This window comes from Bos indicus x Bos taurus, chromosome 13, assembly GCF_003369695.1.
Source record: "Bos indicus x Bos taurus breed Angus x Brahman F1 hybrid chromosome 13, Bos_hybrid_MaternalHap_v2.0, whole genome shotgun sequence".
Classification (NCBI taxonomy): domain Eukaryota; kingdom Metazoa; phylum Chordata; class Mammalia; order Artiodactyla; family Bovidae; genus Bos; species Bos indicus x Bos taurus.
Window position 1 is genome coordinate 32,088,950 of NC_040088.1, and position 19,032 is coordinate 32,107,981.

The window sequence follows — 19,032 nt, forward strand, 5'->3', positions numbered from 1 at the left end:
TTTTTTAATGTTTAATAAGTTTAATACTTTAATAAACATTTTAAATATTTAATAAGATTTGGCTTATGGGATCTTCCTGGACCAGGGATGGAGCCCGTGGCCTCTGTATTGTCAGGCGGATTCTTATCCACTGTATCACCAGGGACGTCTGGGTGCAAGGCTTTTAATACTAAGAAAAGGCACTTGTATACTTGTTTACTAATTTTAGGTCTTTTGTAAATTCTGTAGATTTCATTTTCTGTGTTTGCAACATTTGATCAATGATAAGATCCCTTTTCTGATTGGTTGGGTTTGTGATCAAGTCATAGTTATTTATGTATCCGTTTTGCTCATCAGGCTTCCCTGGTGGCTCTGACAGTAAAGTGTCTGCCTTCAGTGTGGGAGACCTGGGTTCGATCCCTGGGTCAGGAAGATCCCCTGGAGAAGGAAATGGCAATCCACTCCAGTACACTTGCCTGAAAAATCCCATGGACGGAGGAACCTGGTAGGCTACAGTCCCTGGGGTTGCAAAGAGTCAGACATGACTGAGCGACTTCTCTCTGTGCTCGTCAGGTGCTTTGAAATACTTGATCTTCTAGGGAAATCGGAAACTCTTAGTTTACTCAGGGACTCAGCTGTCTGTACTTTGCTTTGCTCAGATAAAGCAGTTTACCAGATGTGAATGTGACCATTCAGCTGAGTAGAACAGCTCTACAGTTGGGAGAAGATCGCTAATTGAGGCATGTTCCTGGAACTTAGCCTGGTTTCAGAAGGAGCGTGGTGCCTTCAGTGGATCTTAATGTGCACATGTGTGTGCTTAGTTGCTCAGTCGTGTCTGACTCTTTGCAACTCCATGGACTGTAGCCCTCCAGGCTCCTCTGTCCATGGGGATTCTCCAGGCAAGAATACTGGAGTGGGTTGCCATGCCTCCCCCACCTCCTCCAGGGGATCTTCCCCACCCAGGAATCGAACTTGGGTCTCCCCATTGCAGGCTGAACCTGGTGTCAAAGCTGGATTTCATAGAGACCTCAGGGAATGCCATTTGCTCATTCAGAATGCTTGAGTTCTTCAAGTTGCCTTTCTTTTTGAGCAGATGTTCTGTTATTTTGTAACAAAAGTTCAAAGATTTGAACAGTGTTGCCCTGAACCTTTGGTTTAGCAACCATTTATTTTTTTTTTTCCATCACAGCTTTGGAAACATGATGAGCAAGGAGAAGCGAGAGGCTGTGAGTAAAGAGGACCTTGCCAGAGCGACTTTGATCACCATCACCAACAACATTGGCTCAATAGCAAGAATGTGTGCCCTTAATGAAGTAAGGGGACATGGATTTCTTTAGTTGCTCTGAGGAAAATACAGAACTTACTGTGTGGGCCCCACCTTGTATACAACGTCTGTCTTCTCCGAACAGTGCCTAAATGTAGTTGTAAGTGGTGGATTTTGTTTCATTGGCATAGTTAAACTGCTTCACATGTAGATTAACCTGAACAGATTTTTATTTTCTTACTCAAAATAAACACTGCTACTGTCTAGAAGTAGAGCAGAAAGCAGAGGAAGGTAGGGAAGGTAGCCAGTTTTGCAGATACAGGGGACTGTTGGGTGGTGGTGAAGGGTGGTGATGCTGAATATAGATGCCATGCTCACTGTTGAGCTCAAGAGGCCCTGGGAGTGAATCCAGAGGAAGGCACTGAAGCTGGGAGACACTGAGTGGGCCGAGGCGCGCCCACCCTGCTCCGCTCCCGCTGACCGCAGCAGAGCTGTCTTTGTGCTTTCAGCTTCTTTACAGTGCTGCCTTGTAGCATTCAGGTCAAGCAGCATTGTACAGGGCTATGAAAGAACTAAGAATGGCCTTCCCTTGGGGATCCAGTTGGTGTAACTTGTCCCTATTTATACACTTTTGTTTAAAATAAGGCTTTTGAATAGATAATTCAGGCATGTGACTTAAATCTCAAGTTACAAAAGGGTTGTCTCATTTTTAATTAAAAAGACACTATTTTCATGAAGAAATTTAAAATTCTTTATTTGAACGTTTTAACACTTCTATTTTCTTTGTTGCACGTTCCTTTTCCTGTGCTTATGTATTTTAAGATATTTTACTTGATGTACATACAATTTTGTTTTTTACTTATGTATTATAAATTGCAGGGTTGTATATTTGATTTCTTTTTATATCATAAGTCATTCACATAGAATTGAGCATTTGGTTGCTTGTCAGTGATCACTCTGCGATAAAACATTTTTAAGTGTGAAACTATTTCCTTGGATGGATTTATTCTTTTTTTTTTTTAATGTTTATTTTTGTTTATTTGACTGCAATGGGGTGGTCTTGCGGCATGTGGGATCTAGTTCCCTGACCAGGGATTGAACCCAGGCCCCCTGCATTGGGAGTTTGATGTCTTACCACTGGACCGTCAGGGAAGTCCTTGGATTTATTCTTGATAAGGGATTTATTCAGGAGTGAGATTTCTCATCTAAAGAATATCATACTTGTGGGACTTCCGTGGTGGTCCAGTGGCTGAGACTCCACGCTCCCAGTGCAGGAGGCCCAGGTTTGCTGCTTAGTCAGGGAACTAGATCCCACATGATGCAACTAAGACCTGGAGCTGTAAGTAAAGAGATAAAATAAATATTTTAAAAAAAGGATACCATGGTTATGAATCTTGATGGATATTGCCAAGATGCTCTGCACAAGGGCCACACCATTTTAGATCATTTTTAGCAATGAATGAGTGGATCGGTTTTACTACAACTTGACTAATATTGGGGGTTGGTTAGAGTTGTTTTGCTGACTTTTTTTTCCTTTAGTGTCTATTTAAAATACAGTTTTATTTAAGACTGTTTTCTACTTACAGTGCTTATAAAGTACAATGTTATTTCCTTTCCCTGTGTGGATATTCAGCATTATCAAGAATGCCCAGTTGTTCGCTATAGGAGCTCAACTTTAAAACTGCCTTGGAATTTGCTTGGCCTTCAGTGTTTTGTGTGAAACAATGCTAAATCCATACTACGTTGGTGTAGTCAAGCTTGAGTGGTGGGCCCAGATGGAGGTGCTCTGCCACCAGGGAAGCCCCCAGGCATTCCTCCTGGCTGGCCTCCCGTGCTCTGGTACAGCTTAGTAATGACAGACTTGCAGACTTTTTTCCAGCTCTGTCTGCCTTTGTTTCGATTCTTCCTTCACAGTATGTAGTATGTAAGATCTTGGGTCATTCAGACATCCAAGGAAGGAAACTGTCAACATCTAGAGTCTTTGCTAACTTTTAATGGCTCTAAAATTTTACTTTTTTTGCTCATTTAGTGAGGTCGAATTTTTGTGTGTGTGATATTTTCTCTTATAATTTGCCTGTGTGTTACTTTTCTTCTTTGAATTGGTCTTAGTATTTTTTTTTTTAACTTATCTGTATAAAATTTTGTATTAAATTGTAGTTATAGTTTGTCATGTTAATTCAAATGCTTTTCCTAATCTTTATTCTCCTGTGACATTTTCTGGCATGCTTTGAAGTGGGTTTAGAGTTGTCTGGGGCTCAAATTTAAGTAGCCCTGGATCAACCGAAGTAAATGTAAACACTTTTTTTGGATCAGCAGTCAACTAACTAACAGAAACTATGTACATGACACCGCCTTTGGGGTAGCTTTTATGAGAAAGCAGAAATTAGCATGAAAACTAATTGCTTTTTTTTTGATGTGCTCAGAACATTAACCAGGTGGTATTTGTTGGAAATTTCTTGAGAATTAATACGATCGCCATGCGGCTTTTGGCATATGCTTTGGATTATTGGTCCAAGGGACAGTTGAAAGCACTTTTTTCGGAACATGAGGTAAGCAGAGTTATTTCCTGTGACATGTTACCTTCACAAAGGGCATGCTGTTCACGCTATGCTGGAATTTAAAGCAGTACTTATTGTTTCTGTACTTGTATAATATGGTTAACTTTGTTCATGTTCAAAAGCTGTTTCTACCTGATTTAACGTAAGGTAAATATTTGGTTAATTTCATTGTGAGCTTTAGCAATTTTAAAGAAGAAAGTCTTGACAAACATCCAGCAATATTCCTGATGCCATTTTCTTTTCTGAACCATCCTTTGTATTTTCCCCGTTGCAGTTTGTACTTACGTTGTAAGTGTACTTAACTCTGAGTTCTTTTTTCATTTTTCGATGTCAGTTTTTATCATGTTAATATAGTTCTTGTGCCAATTATTTTATTTAAGATGTATGTCCTCAAACCAACTCCATCAGTAAAAAGCATTCCAGGATTAGAGCCACACATTGTAAGAACTTAAGACATAGGCTATGTGAAAAAGAATACTTGAATTGCTCAACCTGATATCCTATTTTGGAAAGTGTCTTTCTGATTTGAGGAACAGTAAAACCAGAGCTATGAAAGGGACTTTGTCTTTCCTCCCCTTGGTTTTGGGGCAGTTGGACTCTTTCAAGTGTTAAAGTGGATTGTAGATAGTATTAGCATGAACACTTCTCAAAATTGTGTTTGCATACTTACTTTATGATATGAACCCTTTATGATTGGTTTTCCTTTCTGGCTAACCTGTTTGCTGTTTGTCCTTGTATTTTCCATTTTCATTTAGGCCTCTGGCTCTAATGTTGATCTCTGTACTTGTGGAGCTCTGATTATTTTAGGTTCTCTGAGTCATGAAATATACTCCTGCCTGCACAGTGAAGTCATTGTGATTACTGTTGTGAAAGCTTTGTATAGATTGTTTTCAAGCCTTTCTTTTTCATTGTTCACTATTCTCATCTTAACACTTCTTGGCTTGTAACAACCTCTGTCTTTTACTAGATAGTAGCTTGGGTCTGGAGTGGAACTCAGTATAATGGCTACCTTTATCCCTTCTTGTGTTGTAAAATAAAACCCAGATATAGAATATCATGTAAAATAAAGTGTGTAACTACCTGTTACGACTCTGCATTTCCCCTGCAGGAGGCTCTGGTTTAATCCCTGAATTGGGAACTAAGTCTGCATGCTGCAGGGCATGGCCAAAAATTTAATAATAATAATAAAGTGAACGCCCTTGACTTCTGTCCTCTGGCTGTGGCTGAGGGTTTCTGAGTGTTGTGGAGTCTTGCTCAGCTGTGTCCTCCTACAGTTTCTGACTTTGTCGTAACATGTCTGTGTGGGCACTTTTTTTTTTTTAATTTATTTTTAATTGAAGAATAATTGATTTACAGTATTGTATTGATTTCTACCATACACGAACATGAATCAGCCATCGGTGTACATATGTGCCCTCCTTGAACCTCCTCCCACTTCCCATCGCTCTAGGCTGTCACAGAGCACAGTGGGAGCTCTCTGAGTCACACAGCAATTACCCTGGCAGCTTTACATGTTTGTCCTGCTCTCCCCACCCCAGCCCCCGTCCACACATCTGTTCTCTGCATCTGTGTCTCTGTTGCTGCCCCGCATATAGATTCATCAGTACCACCTTTCTAGTTTCTATATATATGCTTTAATATGCAATATTTGTTTTTTCTTGTTCTGACTTCAGTCTGTATAATAGGCTCTAGGGTCATCTACCTAATTAGAATCGACTCAAATGTGTTCCTTTGTATGGCTGAGTAATATTCCATTGTGTATATGTATGTGTATATGTACCACAGCTTCTTTATCCATTCGTCTGTTGGTGAACATCTGGGTTGCGTCCATGTCCTAGCTATTGTAAATAGTGCTGCAGTGAACATTGGGTTCACTCTCAGTTCTGGTTTCCTTAGGGTATTTGCCTCGTAAGGGGATTTCATATGGAAATTTTATTCCTAGTTTTTTAAGGAATCTCCATACTGTTCTTTATGGTGTTTGTATCAATATAAATTTTCACCAACAATGCAAGAGGGTTCCCTTTTCTCCACACCCTCTCCAGCATTTATTGTGTGTAGACTTTTTGATGATGGGCATTCTGACTGGTGTGAGGTGATAGGTATCTCATTGAAGTTTTGATTTGCATTTCTCTAAAAATGAGTGATATTGAGCATCTTTTCATGTTCTTGTTAGCCATCTGTTTATGGCTATGGCTATGTATGTCTTCTTTAGAGAAATGTCTTTTTAGGTCTTTTTCCCACTTTTTGATTGGGTTGTTTGTTTTTCTGATACTGAGTTGTATGAGCTGCTTGTATATTTTGGAAATTAATTCCTTGTCAGTTGTTTCCTTTGCTATTATTTTTTCCCATTCTGAGGGTTGTCTTTTCACCTTGTTTATAGTTTCCTTTGCTGTGCAAAAGCTTTTAATTTTTAAATTTTTGTTTATTTTAGTTTTGTTTTTATTTCCATTACACTAGGAGATGGGTCATAGAAGACCTTGCTTTATGTCATCGAGTGTTCTGCCTATGTTTTCCTCTAAGAGTTATAGTTTCTGGTCTTACGTTAAGGTCTTAATCCATTTAGAGTTTATCTTTGTGTATGGTATTAGGAAGTGTTCTGATTTCATACTTTTACACATAGTTGTGCAGTTTTCCCAGGACCACTTTTTGAAGAGACTGTCTTTTCTCTATTGTGTATTCTTGTGGCTGCTTTTTCTTTTAAAGCCAAGAAATAGAGTGAAAGGGCAGGCCTCTCTTGTGTGGGCGCATGCTCTTTGGAGAAGCTTTTCTTGGAAAATAGACAGAACCTTAGTTATTTATAGTGTTTCAGAGGCTTACCATGTGCTCTTCTCTTCCACAGCAGGTCTTTCAGGATCTTCCCATTCCCTTTGTGTTCACTTCTCTCTCGCAGTGCTTTACTGTGTGATCGCATCCTTTGGAGACTGACAGATCCTGTATCATTGTACGATTATTCTCTGTTACTGGCAGTTCCTCTCTCCCAGTGTGGGTTTTGTCTCATTTTCTGTTTTCTTTTTAATTTATTCACGTCCTGGTTGTTTTTGACCTTAATTGCTTACTTCAGGAGTTGGTCCAGCATGGTCTTCTTCAGCCGCTGCTTCTCTGTCTCACGTTTCTGCCTTCCCCTCCGGTGCCTCTGTTCTTCAGATGTTGCTCCTGACCTCACCCGTCTCTACATGGTGCCTGAGGGTTCTGTTGTCCTGGCTGCTGCCCCGCTCCAGATCTAGACATCTGGTGGGTGTGGCTGCTTGGCTGCCTAGGGTACCTCAGCTTTGCACATCCTGTATGGAGCCCCCTTCCTTGCTCTCTACATCTCTTGCTCCTGTGTCTTTGTTCTCAGGGGTGGTGTGACCGGATGTGGGGGAGGGACCTCAGCCTCCCTGCCACCCTCCTTCTCTTCTTAGGCCAAGTCTTGAACCCATCCCACCCCATTCTTTGCTCTCCACCTCCAGCCCAACAGGGCCCTCACCCTCAGTGTCCCTGCTCCTCCTACATTGCACTTCATATCTCATCTTCCCTTCATTCTGGAATTGTCTTGAAATGCTCCAGGCCCCCATTGCTTCTCATCGCCTCATTCCCCAGGAGATGGCCCAGGTACTCTCTCTTAACCAGAGGTAATGGCCACTGTGGGCCTCAGAGCTTGTGGGGCCCCCACTGAGGGCTCTGGTCTGATGTGCCAGAGTGCCCTCCTCTGCCTGGGAGCTCCTCAGAACTTCTCTGCTGGCCTTGGGCTCAGCAAAATGGGCATCAGGAAATGAGTGGCAGGAATTAAGGGCCGTTGTTGGCTTTAATACTAGTAATCATATTTATGGTAGTATAAGTAAGTCTAAGGAGAATTGCTCTTATTTTTCTTTCTTTTTGTTTTCAGGGTTATTTTGGAGCTGTTGGAGCACTCCTTGAGCTATTGAAGATCCCCTGACTGTTACCTGGGGAGGGGTTCCTGGAACCTTCCACAATGGGATCTGTGGATGGACTCTTTTTTTAAGACTTACTCAGTTTTATGATTGTCTACTACCTGAATCAAAGCGAGAAAGGACAAGTGTATTTTTCTAAGACATCAAGATAAATTCTTAAAAATTCAGTCTGAACTAATAACCAGTAAGGAAATATATATGTATTAAAAAAAAAAAAAAAGTGGACCATGTCGGTGAGGATTCTCTGTATTTAAGTTGCTCTTCAGTATAGCTTTGTTCAACTTGCTGTGTAGTTTTGAAATTCAGCATCACTCAGTGGAGCCACTTCGGGAGAGAGCTGTTCTTTGTTCAGCTGGCTTTAGTTTTGTGTCGTGTTGAATTTGGTAAATATAAGGCAAGCAACTCTGTATTAGTCTAATCATACTTTTTGTCAGTGTGGCCTTGGAGAGTGTCGTCTTTGTGTTAACTTCGGTGTGTATAGCCTTGTGTGAACACTGAAAAACTTTTCAAGGTTCTGCAAACTTCCTGGGTAGATGAATTCTTAATTCTGTGCCTGTAACTTTTAACAAGGTACTTTTGGAAGGGCAGTTCCAGGTTGTTTACACTGTAGATCCTGGGAAGGTCTGTTTGGAATGACAGGACTTCTCCCCTGGGCAGGATTTCCTTGGGTATTGCACAGATTATGGATGTGACAGAAGTGAGTAAGCTAGTAGAAAAAGCATATCTGAAAGGGCCAGACAGAAAAACAGAAAGGGCCGCTAGTGTTGACATCTTTTCAGGGAATGGGGGGAGTCTGGTTATTTCAGGCCAGTAGAAAAGGAGGAATGGAGCTGCCCATCGATTAGCCCATGGAGAAAGGGCGGGGCTTCTACTCCTTGCCTTGTGCTTGCCTGAAACTGCCTGGGAGTTTGCCTCAGTTGGATATAGTAGCGGAGGGGTTGTATGTGGGAGGCTCAAAAGGCTGCTTGAGGAGAGGCAGATTTTTAGATGGAGTCTTGGCGGAGGTTGACTTTGAATTTTTTGTTTCTGCTGTGCAAAATGATTTAAAAACCTCCTTGGAGAGAGAGCAACATTTGTATCTCATTTTGGTATTATTTGGCCTGCATCCCTGCTGAAGGCAATGAAGGTTTTATATAAAGCAGCCTTTGAAACAGAAGCAAACTCCAAGGCTCTCTGGCCTCTTTGTGCCCCTTGGCTTCAGGCGAGGAGACTGGCCTGGGAGGGACCACATATGGGAGGCAATGTTCCAAGGGACAGAGGGGCACAGGAGAGTGGGGTTGGATCACTGAGGGAGGAGGGAGTTTGACCCCACAGTCCCCTCCCTCTCTTGGCTGTTGTCGAGAGTCATGGTCTGCCCACCTGCAGGGAGGGCACAGCCTGCGCGGGGTCAGCCCAGCGCCGTTTCCCAAGGGTGGCCACCTTGCACACTTTCCTGGGCACGTGCAGGTGGTGGTGCTGCTGGCTAGGGCAGGCTGTGGAGCTGGAGGGACACTGGGGGATGGGAACTGCCGCCCAGGGCCATGTGATCAGCTTCCTCTGTTGCTGCTGCCCCTCCTGGGCCTCAGCCTGAGTCACCTCCAGTCTTGTCCTTCTGCCTTCTGCCCATTCCAACCATGGGCTTGTAGCCCCAACTCCCCCCCGCGGCCACCAGAGTCAGTGCCACCACCCACTCACTGGTACCATAGTCATGCTTTTCAAGCCCCTTGCACGCCAGACCCTCTTTCCTACTTCCACCGGGCAGAGGAAGGGAGCCTGAGTAAGCCTGGTTGCTGCCCGTGGACACCCAGGTTGGCCTCTGAGGCCTCGTGGGGTCCTGCCTTTTCTCCTTGGACTTACCGTGTTCGTGAGGCTGTGCCAGTGCTTTTTGTGGGTCATGTCATGCAGCCCTTGTCATCCCCACCATCTAACAGAAGAAGGCACCTGCCGAAAGTCACACATTTAGGATCCGGCAGAGCCCCCTTTCCTCTTACGCCTTGCAGTGGCCTTCCACCTCCATGGATTCACCACTTCCTGCTCTGGAGAAACTGCTTCTGTGGCTACACTTTGTACTTCTGATTAGCCGATCCTTTTACTACAGCGAATCTCATTGCTAAATCTGATGGACATTTCATGTTCTCATCTTTAGTTCTATCATTGCAGTCCACACTTGCTTTTCCTTCTATCTCCTACGCCACTTTATCTCTGCCAGTTTATTCTCCACTGAAGACAGAGATCGCCAGCTCTCAGGCTAAATCCTGGATCTACTTAAGCAGACATCACTCACTTTGATTTCCAGGGTAGCATGTCTGGCCTAGTCCTTGCCTCTAAGCTCATCTCAAGGCAGTGACTGCCCTTTTCCTTTGCCCCTTTCCCCCTTTTCTTCTGTATTTCCAGGTCATCTTTACACAGAAATGTCTCCATCCTCTCCCCTGAACCTCCGGCAGCATCTTCTCCCAGTTACTGCTACTTCACTAACTCCAGTTTGTAAGATGCGTGGATGCTCAATCTCTCTTCACCACAGGCACCACCCTGATCTAAACCACTGCCCTGTCTCATCTCAGCAGTTATCCCTTCCAGTCTGCCAGCCTGGGTAGCCTGAGGGTCTCACCCCACACTCCCCCACTAGAGGCAGTGGGGGTGGTAGTGGCTTTAGAGATGTGGAGATTGGAAGCGGGGGAAGGAGGTTCTGTGAGGGTACTTAGGCTTGCTGGGGGGGCTTGATCTTGGGCTGCCTGAATTTTGATGCCAAATAGGCAGCCGGATATTTAGGTTGGGGACAATAGACCTGAGAATGATGTGCATGTAGGTGGGGATTTAGTGAGTCCTAAGGTAGAGTGATGGAACCAGAGATGGGCGGAGGAGGACAGGGCTGCAGAGAACATTGAAGAGGGGACTAGCGCAGGTGGCCCATGGCTCAGGAGACTGGAGGAGAGAGGAACCCTGCAGGCACTTCCACTAGGAGGAGGTTTCAGAGTTGGCACAGATTTGGTTGCAGGTCATGGATGACCGTGAGGGGAGCAGTTTCCCTGAAGCTGTGGAGCCAAAGCTGAGCTGTGCAGAGGTCCTAGGGAGTGAGGGTTGGTGAGTAGAAACAGTAGCTGCCACAGGATGGCTTTGGACTGAGATTTTGTTTCTCCTCCAACAGAATAGTTGGCATGTCCAGGCCTGGGATATAGCTAGAGGAGTGAGGTGTGGGCTGGTTCCACCACTGCAACCCTCCTGAGTACTGGCGTCCACATTCGGGAGACTGCTTGACTGTGTCCCCCCACGTCTCCGGTGCTGAGGCCAGGGTGGCAGGGAGCCCTTGGCCTCTCTGCCTTCTCCCTTGCTGTGGCCTGATGCTGTACTACTCATCCCTGACTGGCACCCCACACCACAAGGAGACAGGCTGGCGGCTCCCTCAGTCACCTGTTGCTGGTGATCAGTTCCATTTGTTCAGAAGCACTTACCTTGACTTTACAGCTCTTGCCACATGGGCTTAAAGGGGATGTGGGTGACCAAGGGTATGTATGTGCTTAGCACAAAGTATTTTTTAAATCTGCTTTTTATTTACATTTAAGTCAATTACATGCATGTTTTATTTTTTAAATGAGTAATTAGCAAAATGCATTAAAGTTTTAAAATAGCAAATATACAAAAATATATAGCTTATAAAAAAACCGCAAATGTTTAAAAATATTCTGCTGCAGAATTCATAGTGTACAAACATGTCTATGAAACCTGAGGCTCAGCGTTTCATAAACTTCTTTTTTTTTGAAGGAGTTATACAATATCTAGTGAGTAAACCCCAGTAGGCTTAAAACTACAAGACTAATATCCCCTCTTTCTGGCAAAGATCTGTCAAGAGACCGAGAGAGGACAGTTGAGGAACACTTTCTTGGAAGACTGAGCTATCATCAGGAAAGAAACACTAGCCCCATCTTATTCTCCTGTTCTGGGCCTGAGAGGGAAGGATGGATGGAGGGATGGTGTGCACCTGGCCTGAGATGCAGATTTTCTAGGCTTGTACTAGCTCAGGGAACTGCGAGGGGCTTCATCGAAGTATAGCCAAGGCCCTTGACGCTGGTAGGTATGTGTCTCTGGAGCAGGGAGCCCCTGACTGTATAGCCACAGAAGTGATTTCTGGGTTGGTAAGCCACATGTGCTGATGCTTGGTCTAAAAGTGGAATAAAACTCTGCATCTTGCAATAACGAATTCAGGCTCTGAAGCCGAACTGGAACAATAACAGATTTACTGAATAAGCCTCTCTATTTTCCTCCTCATGTTCCAATCAAATGGAAGCACATTCTGTGGCACACTGGAGCCTTCATTAAGACACTAAAGGAACGTGGCCCAGCATTTTCCAGTTAGCAACTGCAGATTTCATCAGAATTGAGACACATTCATCTCCTTTGCTCAAATTCCTAAATACTAATAATGAAAGAGGTTCACGGATAGAAGAAGGGTGGTTTCACACATAGTTCCTTTCCAAATTTCTGGTCACAGGCTTAAGTTACACTTTTAATCCAGTGAATCCCTGGGCTGCTGCTGTGGGTGGCAGGATAGGGGAGGTGGGTAAAGAATGAGAGGCACAGGTCCCTGCCCCTCCCGCCAAGGGCTGCCTGGAGGAAGAATCTTTAACTTTGATCTGCAGAGGGAAGAATGAACTTAAAAAAAATTGGTGGGGTTAATTTCTCATTGACTGGAAAAAATGTTGGGCGAGGAGAAAGTTCTGTGGGAACATTTGCTTTTTAGTGTGTGCATAGAGTTGGGAGGGAAAGGGAATAGGTTCACGAACTTGAACATTCAGCTATACGGCAGCTGACCACCTATTTGCTTAGCAACATTTGAGATATCTGCCCCACAAAACGAATTGCTCAGCCTGCTGCTCCAACTCCCGCCTCTCAGAAACATGGGTTTGCATAAGAAACCATGGCAGTTGTAGCCAGATGTCACTGCTGGGCTGTCAGTCCTCGCTGGAAACTGGATTGGGGGCTGGGGTGGGCCTGCAGCCTGTGCTGCCGCTGACTTTGCTCTCCCCAGTGCAGGGGGCCCGGGTTCAATTCCTGGTCGGGGAACTAGATCCCACATCCCACATGGGGGGAAAGGAAAAAAAAAAATGGTTGTGCTCTCTTGTTATTTGGGCATCTGTAGTTAGGGTCAGGGAGGGACTGTAGTTCGATTTGTGTAGGAAATGAAGATTTCATCATGCTGCAATCAGTGGAAAATATGCCTTATTAAAAAGGAATGTGATTACAAAAACATCCCCCAATTCTGGCTCACCTTTTACAGATATTCTGACTTCTGGGATGGGTCTTCCCATGACTGGGAATGGTTCTTGAGTAGTACTTGTCTGGTATTACATAAGTGGAAAAATAAAAAATTATACACATACAGTTGATTCTGGAACAAGATGGATTTGAACTGAGGTCTACTTACACATGGATTTTTTTCAATAAATACATTCTACACGGTCCAAGGTTGGTTGAATCCACAGATGCAGAACCACCGATACAGATAGCTGACTGTCAGGTTACATGCAGGCCATACAGAGTGTCAGCACACCTAACCTCTGTTGTTCAAGAGTCAGCTGTGTATATATAGATACATATACACACACATACCTACACACATGTACGTGTGTGTGTACTTGCTTGTATATGCATGAACGAACTCTGGAAGGTTCACAAGGAACCAACTAATAGTGTGTACTCAAGGGGTGGGAAACTTGGCTTACTGGAGTTCAGGAATGCAAGGACGACTTAACTTTATGATTTGTGAACCACGTGAAGGGATTACCTATTCAAAGAATTTAGAAGGAATATTCAGCGCTGAGCGAAACCACATTGAGCACAGTGGGCAAAGGTAAATGGAAATGACTGAGGCAGATCAGGAGGGGAAAGGGAAGGGAGCCAGGTGAACTGGGGCTCAGTGGAGAGCCCCTAAATCTCAGGAGGCTTTCAGCTGTGGTTTCTATCAGGACAACAGGGGAGTCCCATGTGGCCAGCATGATGTCACTTAGTAGCACCAGCTCCTATGACCCCCCAGGCCTGCCTGCTGGGCTCCAGACATGGTAGTCCCCATAAGGGCTGGTGGGGACACCCTTAGTACACACTCCTGGGTGAGCAGCTAAGGAAACAGGCTTTGAGAGGCTAACTTGTAGAAAGGCACATGGCTAGTGAGTGGCAAGGGGGTGGCTGAAAACCTGAGCAGCTTTTCTGTCCAGAACTCTGGGGATGTCTCCTCGTGTGCATTTCATACTTCCCAGAAAACCTCTCAGAAACAGTTACTGTAGTTGTTAAGTAACTTAGAGTGGAATCAGGCCTAGAAGATGAGAGGCTTTGGAATAGGGATGTGGAAAGAAAGGATCTTTGTTAAGAACAGGGCCTTTAGCCACGGTGGGAGGTCCTCAGTATCCCTCAGCACAGAACTCTGCATGGGCCACCTGCTCCTATCTGACCATTACTTTCTTGGCCTGACCAAATCTCTGTACCTACTCAGTCAGGAATCAGGTCAGGCTGGTTTTGTTTCCTGTTCCTGCAGCCAGCTGAATTCAGCTGTACCCCTAGTAACAACTAGATAATGATTGACCCACCTGTGGAGTTGAGTTGAGGCTAAGTTCTGCTCCTCTAGCCCATGGTACACAAGCCACACCCAACTCTGAGCTGCTTAAGACATGTTAAGACTAAGTTATAAAACCACGTCACCTGCCAGCGGCCCCAAAGCAGACCAGAGTCCTCACAGATTAACAAAAGGTGAATAACTCATGGAGATAGATCTGGACAGCACAGCCTCACTGTCTCACTGAGCCTGATCAAAGAGTATTAAGGAATCTTTAACTTCCTTAATAATGGAGATTTGACCTTGTCCTTCACATAAAACTGATTTTAATCAGAATTGAAGATGTAAATTAAACCCTGGCCACTCTGTTACAGCAGTGCAGCCCAGTTAAGTCCTGGAGGAGGACCTAGATGTGGGGAGCAAACATTTGTGTTGCGTTGTTTGGAGGCATAAGAACTCATGAGTGACACTGGCCAGGTGACACAGTAGGACACTAAGCCAGGAAAGGGACGCTGACTACTAGCAGAGTGAACACTCAAGCACGTCAGTGTCAAGCCCCACCTTAGTGGAAGAGCTGAGTTTTTAAAAGCCCTGCACGTTCACAAATGCTGAGATTACTACAAATACAGGGACTTCGTGAGTCTGTCTCCTTGGTACTGATACACTGAAATCCTGTGAAAGCTGTGAGATGAAAATAATTTGCAAGCACAGAACACAAGAATTCCTCCTCTGAAGGGAAAAATTGTTTTTCCTATTGGAACTTTATAACGAAGATGTGACATTTGTCCCAAGGCTGTTACATGAAAACGGTGAGTGTTGGCTATTAATGAGGCAAGTCCAGAAGCAAGCCTGCCTCTGACATCGGTCACTGAAAACATGTCACTGGAAACTGAGTGCTTCCCAGCATTCACCTCTACTGTGCTACAGTGAGTGCAGAAACAGGGTGAAAGTACGAGTGTGCAAATAGCTCTTTGCATGGGCGCCAGACAGGCTAATAAGGCTTTCATATAAAACTATTCCACACTTCCCTTGCCCTGTTTAAAGAAGCAGTCCAGTTGGCATACCACAAATAGGTCACATAGGGTACAGCCAATTCTGACCAATGGATTTGTAATTTTCCAAACTGGATTCTGCCCAGCACTTTTCTAGGCTAATGGGAATTTTCCTCTTCATCTGATCCCAGCCATCTGAGCCAAGGATAGGTTCCCTCTCCCATCCTAAGAGAGTAGAGGCTGGATTCCAAAAATATTCCTGGAGACATTCCCTGAACAGAGTAGCAAAGTTTCCTCCACCCCCACTCCGTGTCATACACGCTGCATTTCCCATGAGAAGCTGCCCCTATTCGCACCTGTCGGGTGGAGCAGAGGCAGCGCTGTTGAGGAGGCCACCCCTAAAATGGAAGGAGGTGGAGAGCAGGGCTGTGGAAGAGAACTTGCTGTCTGAGCCAATGCTGCTTCACATAGTGAACCTATAAAGTAGTCATGAATCCTGCTGGACTCAGTCATTTCTAGAAAAGTAGGACAAAGAACATGAAAAGTAGGACAAAGAACCAAAGAGCAGCATGCGTTTTTCTCCTGTAACGACACTCAGTTATCGTCGTCTGAATACTGAGGCACAGGCCAACGATGAATAGCCCTGCAGGAGCTTCCTGAAACTACAATTGCAAGTGCATCCCTGGCTTCAGAATTACATTGGGATCTTATTTGCGATGCTTTAAATAGTTAAAATGTCAACGACAGGCATTTTCTCTTGAGGAGAGACAGACAGGGAAGGGAAGGGAGGGAAGAGAACAGACGGCAGGACAAGGAGAGGCAAGGGGTTAGCAGCCTCCCCAGCTCAGCAAGGCCAGGAGGACTGGCCATTATCAGAGAGATGCTCCTTTCCAGAGCCATGGGAAGGGCTCACAGCAGCTTCCTACTGGGGCAGTGGGCCAAGACTAGCAGCTACACTGGAGCCACGTTGTATATGTGGGGATGTGGGCAGCACCCTGGGGTGCTCGGGTCATACAGGGACAGCATGGGCTCAGAGACCCACCCCCTGCTGGGGCTCCTGATGGTGGCTTGGCTGTGCCTCACTGGTGAGTAGGAGGGGAAATAAGAGGAAATGGCTTTTGACCAGACCTTTCCAAGCATGTGTACTGTTTTTAGCTCAGATGATTGGATAAGCAAATGTGGACTTGAGGAAGAATCAGTGGTGGCAGCCACTGCTGCTTTGTTGTAACCAAGCCCCTGGTTTCCAAGATGGCCTTACCAAAGGAACGTAATGTGAGTGGCCTTGTTGACACTGCCTCTGGCACTGCAGCCGGCTGCGCCTGGGCTGAGGTAACCGCTGTTTTCACTTGGCTTAGAGGCTGCTGGGAGGGTTTGCTGCTGCAAAGGTGTGCAGGGTCTGCAGAGAAGCTCGTGTGTCCCCAGGGTGTGTGTGTGGGGGGGAGGGTAGGGGCTTTAAAGACCTGCCTTCAGTTCCTTTCTGAAACACTTGGGTTTATCTTCCCTTCTGGTTGATAAAGATTCATCCTGGCGTGGAGATGAGTGTCTGGGAGACAGAATGTAATGGAGTTAGCAAGAGATCCTCATGAGGTTTCTTGAACCAAATTGCGGGCTCATCCATTCCTCTTGGCACGGGGTAGTGTCAGAGTACTTTGGTTGTCACAAGACCCAGAAGTCTGGGTTCCCAGCCTAGCTGGCCCGAGAGTTCTTCATGAGACAAAGGGAGCAGCAGCTGGTGCCCTAGGTAGAGCAGCCAACACAGAGACCACTTGTGTTCCTCCCAGCTCTGCTCCTCCCAGATCCTGCAACAGTTTGATCCTTGTGGTGAGCTATACAATGTTCTCTGCCCCGGGGAGGGGTCCCTGTAGGGGTCCACGGTCCTGCTTACTGTGCAACTGGGCCAGCTGCAGAACTGGCATGTTGCACAGTGGACATACTTTGCGAACTTCCAGCCATTTGATAAGGCACCTGCAGAATGAGACACCACAAGAGGCAAGATGTCAGTCCGTGTCTGTGGCACCACCTGCCCACACACCTCACATGCTGAACATTTTGGAAACCCAGATCTGGGGAGCAGAGTCAACAGCCAGGTCCCGAAGGGCCCTACCACTGGGTGGAGAATGCATTTCATTCTCTGGAGGAACCAGAGACTCCAGTTTTCCAAGAAGCTACAGTCAGCATACATCCTCAGTCCATGACTTCTTAAAGAATGAAGTACACTGAGGAGGGTGGTGGGAAGGAGGGGAGTAAAGTGTTCTAGTACGCATACAAAACATAAAATTGTAAGAGAGGGGGGAGTCTTAAGCATGTCTGTAGGAAAGCATGTCTGCTACTTACACTGACTTATTTATTCTGATTTAAAATAATTATGGTTTTGATTAAACTTTTAGGAAAGGAAATTCTTATTGAAAAGTTCCAGTAAAATAACTTTTTATAGCCTGGGTCTCCAAGGAGGTATGGGCTTGTCTGACTCTGCCTTAAGTCCTGCCTTGGTAGTCACATTTCCATTACCCTGATCCCTCCTAATGTCTGTCTGTCTGTCTCTTTTCTCTTACACACATACACACACATAAATACAAATGCCACTCAGTAGGGTGCTTTCAGCTTTCTACATTATAAACCAATCATGAAGTCATCAAACTTGTCTGGCACTGCCCCAAGCCCATGGGTGAGTTGGTCAATGTGCCTCAAACTCAGGTCCTCTTAAATAATCCCATGCCAATACTCACTTTCTGTGGAAGGCATGCTTACATGGACAAATCCCCAACTCATCTCGAGGCTTGAAGTCTTCTAGACACACTGCACAGAGCTGAAAGACAGATTTGCAAATGAGGCAAAGTATCTGCTAAGTCATTCCCCAGGCCAATGTAAAGTGCAGGCCCCTGAGGCCCAGCCATTTGAAGGGACTTCAGTATCCCACAGGTCTGAGTGAAAGAAACAGGATCAAATGGGCAAGGTCTTCTGAAGAAGAGTCTCCTGCTCTTCCTGCACATATCTCAAAATTTGAGGGCAGATGGGAGAAGACAGAAAGCAAGAGGCAGGTTCCTTTACTTCAGTCTATCAGAAGAGTCTGACTTAGGTTTTTTCTTATTAGATAGACTGAACATAATTTTTTGTGCTGTGCCAAGGAGCTGACTTTTTGTAGGAAATGCTCTACCTACTCAGTAGTAGAGCCCCTGAAAGGACTGCTTGGATCCTGAGGCAGGTGCTGGGGCTCTCCTTTTTCTGCTCTTCATAATGTGGAATCTATAAACCATAGCACAGCCTTCGGTAATACGCTTCTCGTAGTTCCTGGGGTCCCTCACTCTGACACTGTCCTGTCAGTGTCTGTTTTTGTCATATAAAAACTGATTCAAGAGTCACTGAATTTAAACTTGGGAAAACGTGCAGATGGGGCCAGGATTGCTCTGATAGGTGGCTAGCCTCAACTGCTTGGAAAGAAGCCTTATTCAAACCCAGATGCTGGGTTCCAACCACTACTTCTTGAGCACTTACCAGGGCCAAGGGACACCAAGTATCGTCCCATTTACTCAATTTACAGATGGGGAAACAGAAACTCAGAGCAGTAACCATGTTGCCTGGAGGCAATGCAGTTGGTGAGTGCCAGGCCTGGCTGAGGATCCAGGTCTGTAAACACTTTCATTTGCCCAAAGCTTGAACTCCTCCCTGCTTGCTTCCCTGTCCATCTCCAGGGATCCTGGTTAAGCCATCACCATTTCTTGTCCAGACTGCTGACCAGCCTCCCTGTCACCCATTTCTTAACCTATAATATGTAATCCAATATTCTCAGGTTTTGTGACAGGACACGTGG

The 19,032-nt window shown here is 45.2% G+C and overlaps 2 protein-coding genes across 5 annotated transcripts in view; one reads left to right on the forward strand and one right to left on the reverse strand.

Moving 5' to 3' along the window:
- The window catches only part of PANK2 (pantothenate kinase 2), a 29,417-nt gene extending 21,287 nt beyond the window's left edge, over nucleotides 1-8,130 (forward strand). For 3 of the 4 annotated variants that reach the window (XM_027559377.1, XM_027559379.1, XM_027559378.1), the window contains 3 exons: nucleotides 1,169-1,292; nucleotides 3,667-3,792; nucleotides 7,667-8,130. In XM_027559377.1, coding sequence (XP_027415178.1) covers nucleotides 1,169-1,292; nucleotides 3,667-3,792; nucleotides 7,667-7,717 — 301 coding nt within the window. In that variant the 3' untranslated portion in view covers nucleotides 7,718-8,130. Of the gene's footprint in view, nucleotides 1-1,168; nucleotides 1,404-3,666; nucleotides 3,793-7,666 lie in introns of all 4 variants that reach the window. The other variant, XR_003514085.1, reaches the window with a different exon arrangement.
- Nucleotides 8,131-12,969: 4,839 nt separating this feature from the next.
- Nucleotides 12,970-19,032, reverse strand: part of RNF24 (ring finger protein 24) — a 110,029-nt gene continuing 103,966 nt past the window's right edge. Inside the window, exons 5-6 of the mRNA XM_027559383.1 lie at nucleotides 17,951-18,030; nucleotides 12,970-17,189 (exon numbers count right to left, since the gene is read on the reverse strand). Coding sequence (XP_027415184.1) covers nucleotides 17,051-17,189; nucleotides 17,951-18,030 — 219 coding nt within the window. The 3' untranslated portion in view covers nucleotides 12,970-17,050. The remainder of the gene's footprint in view (nucleotides 17,190-17,950; nucleotides 18,031-19,032) is intronic.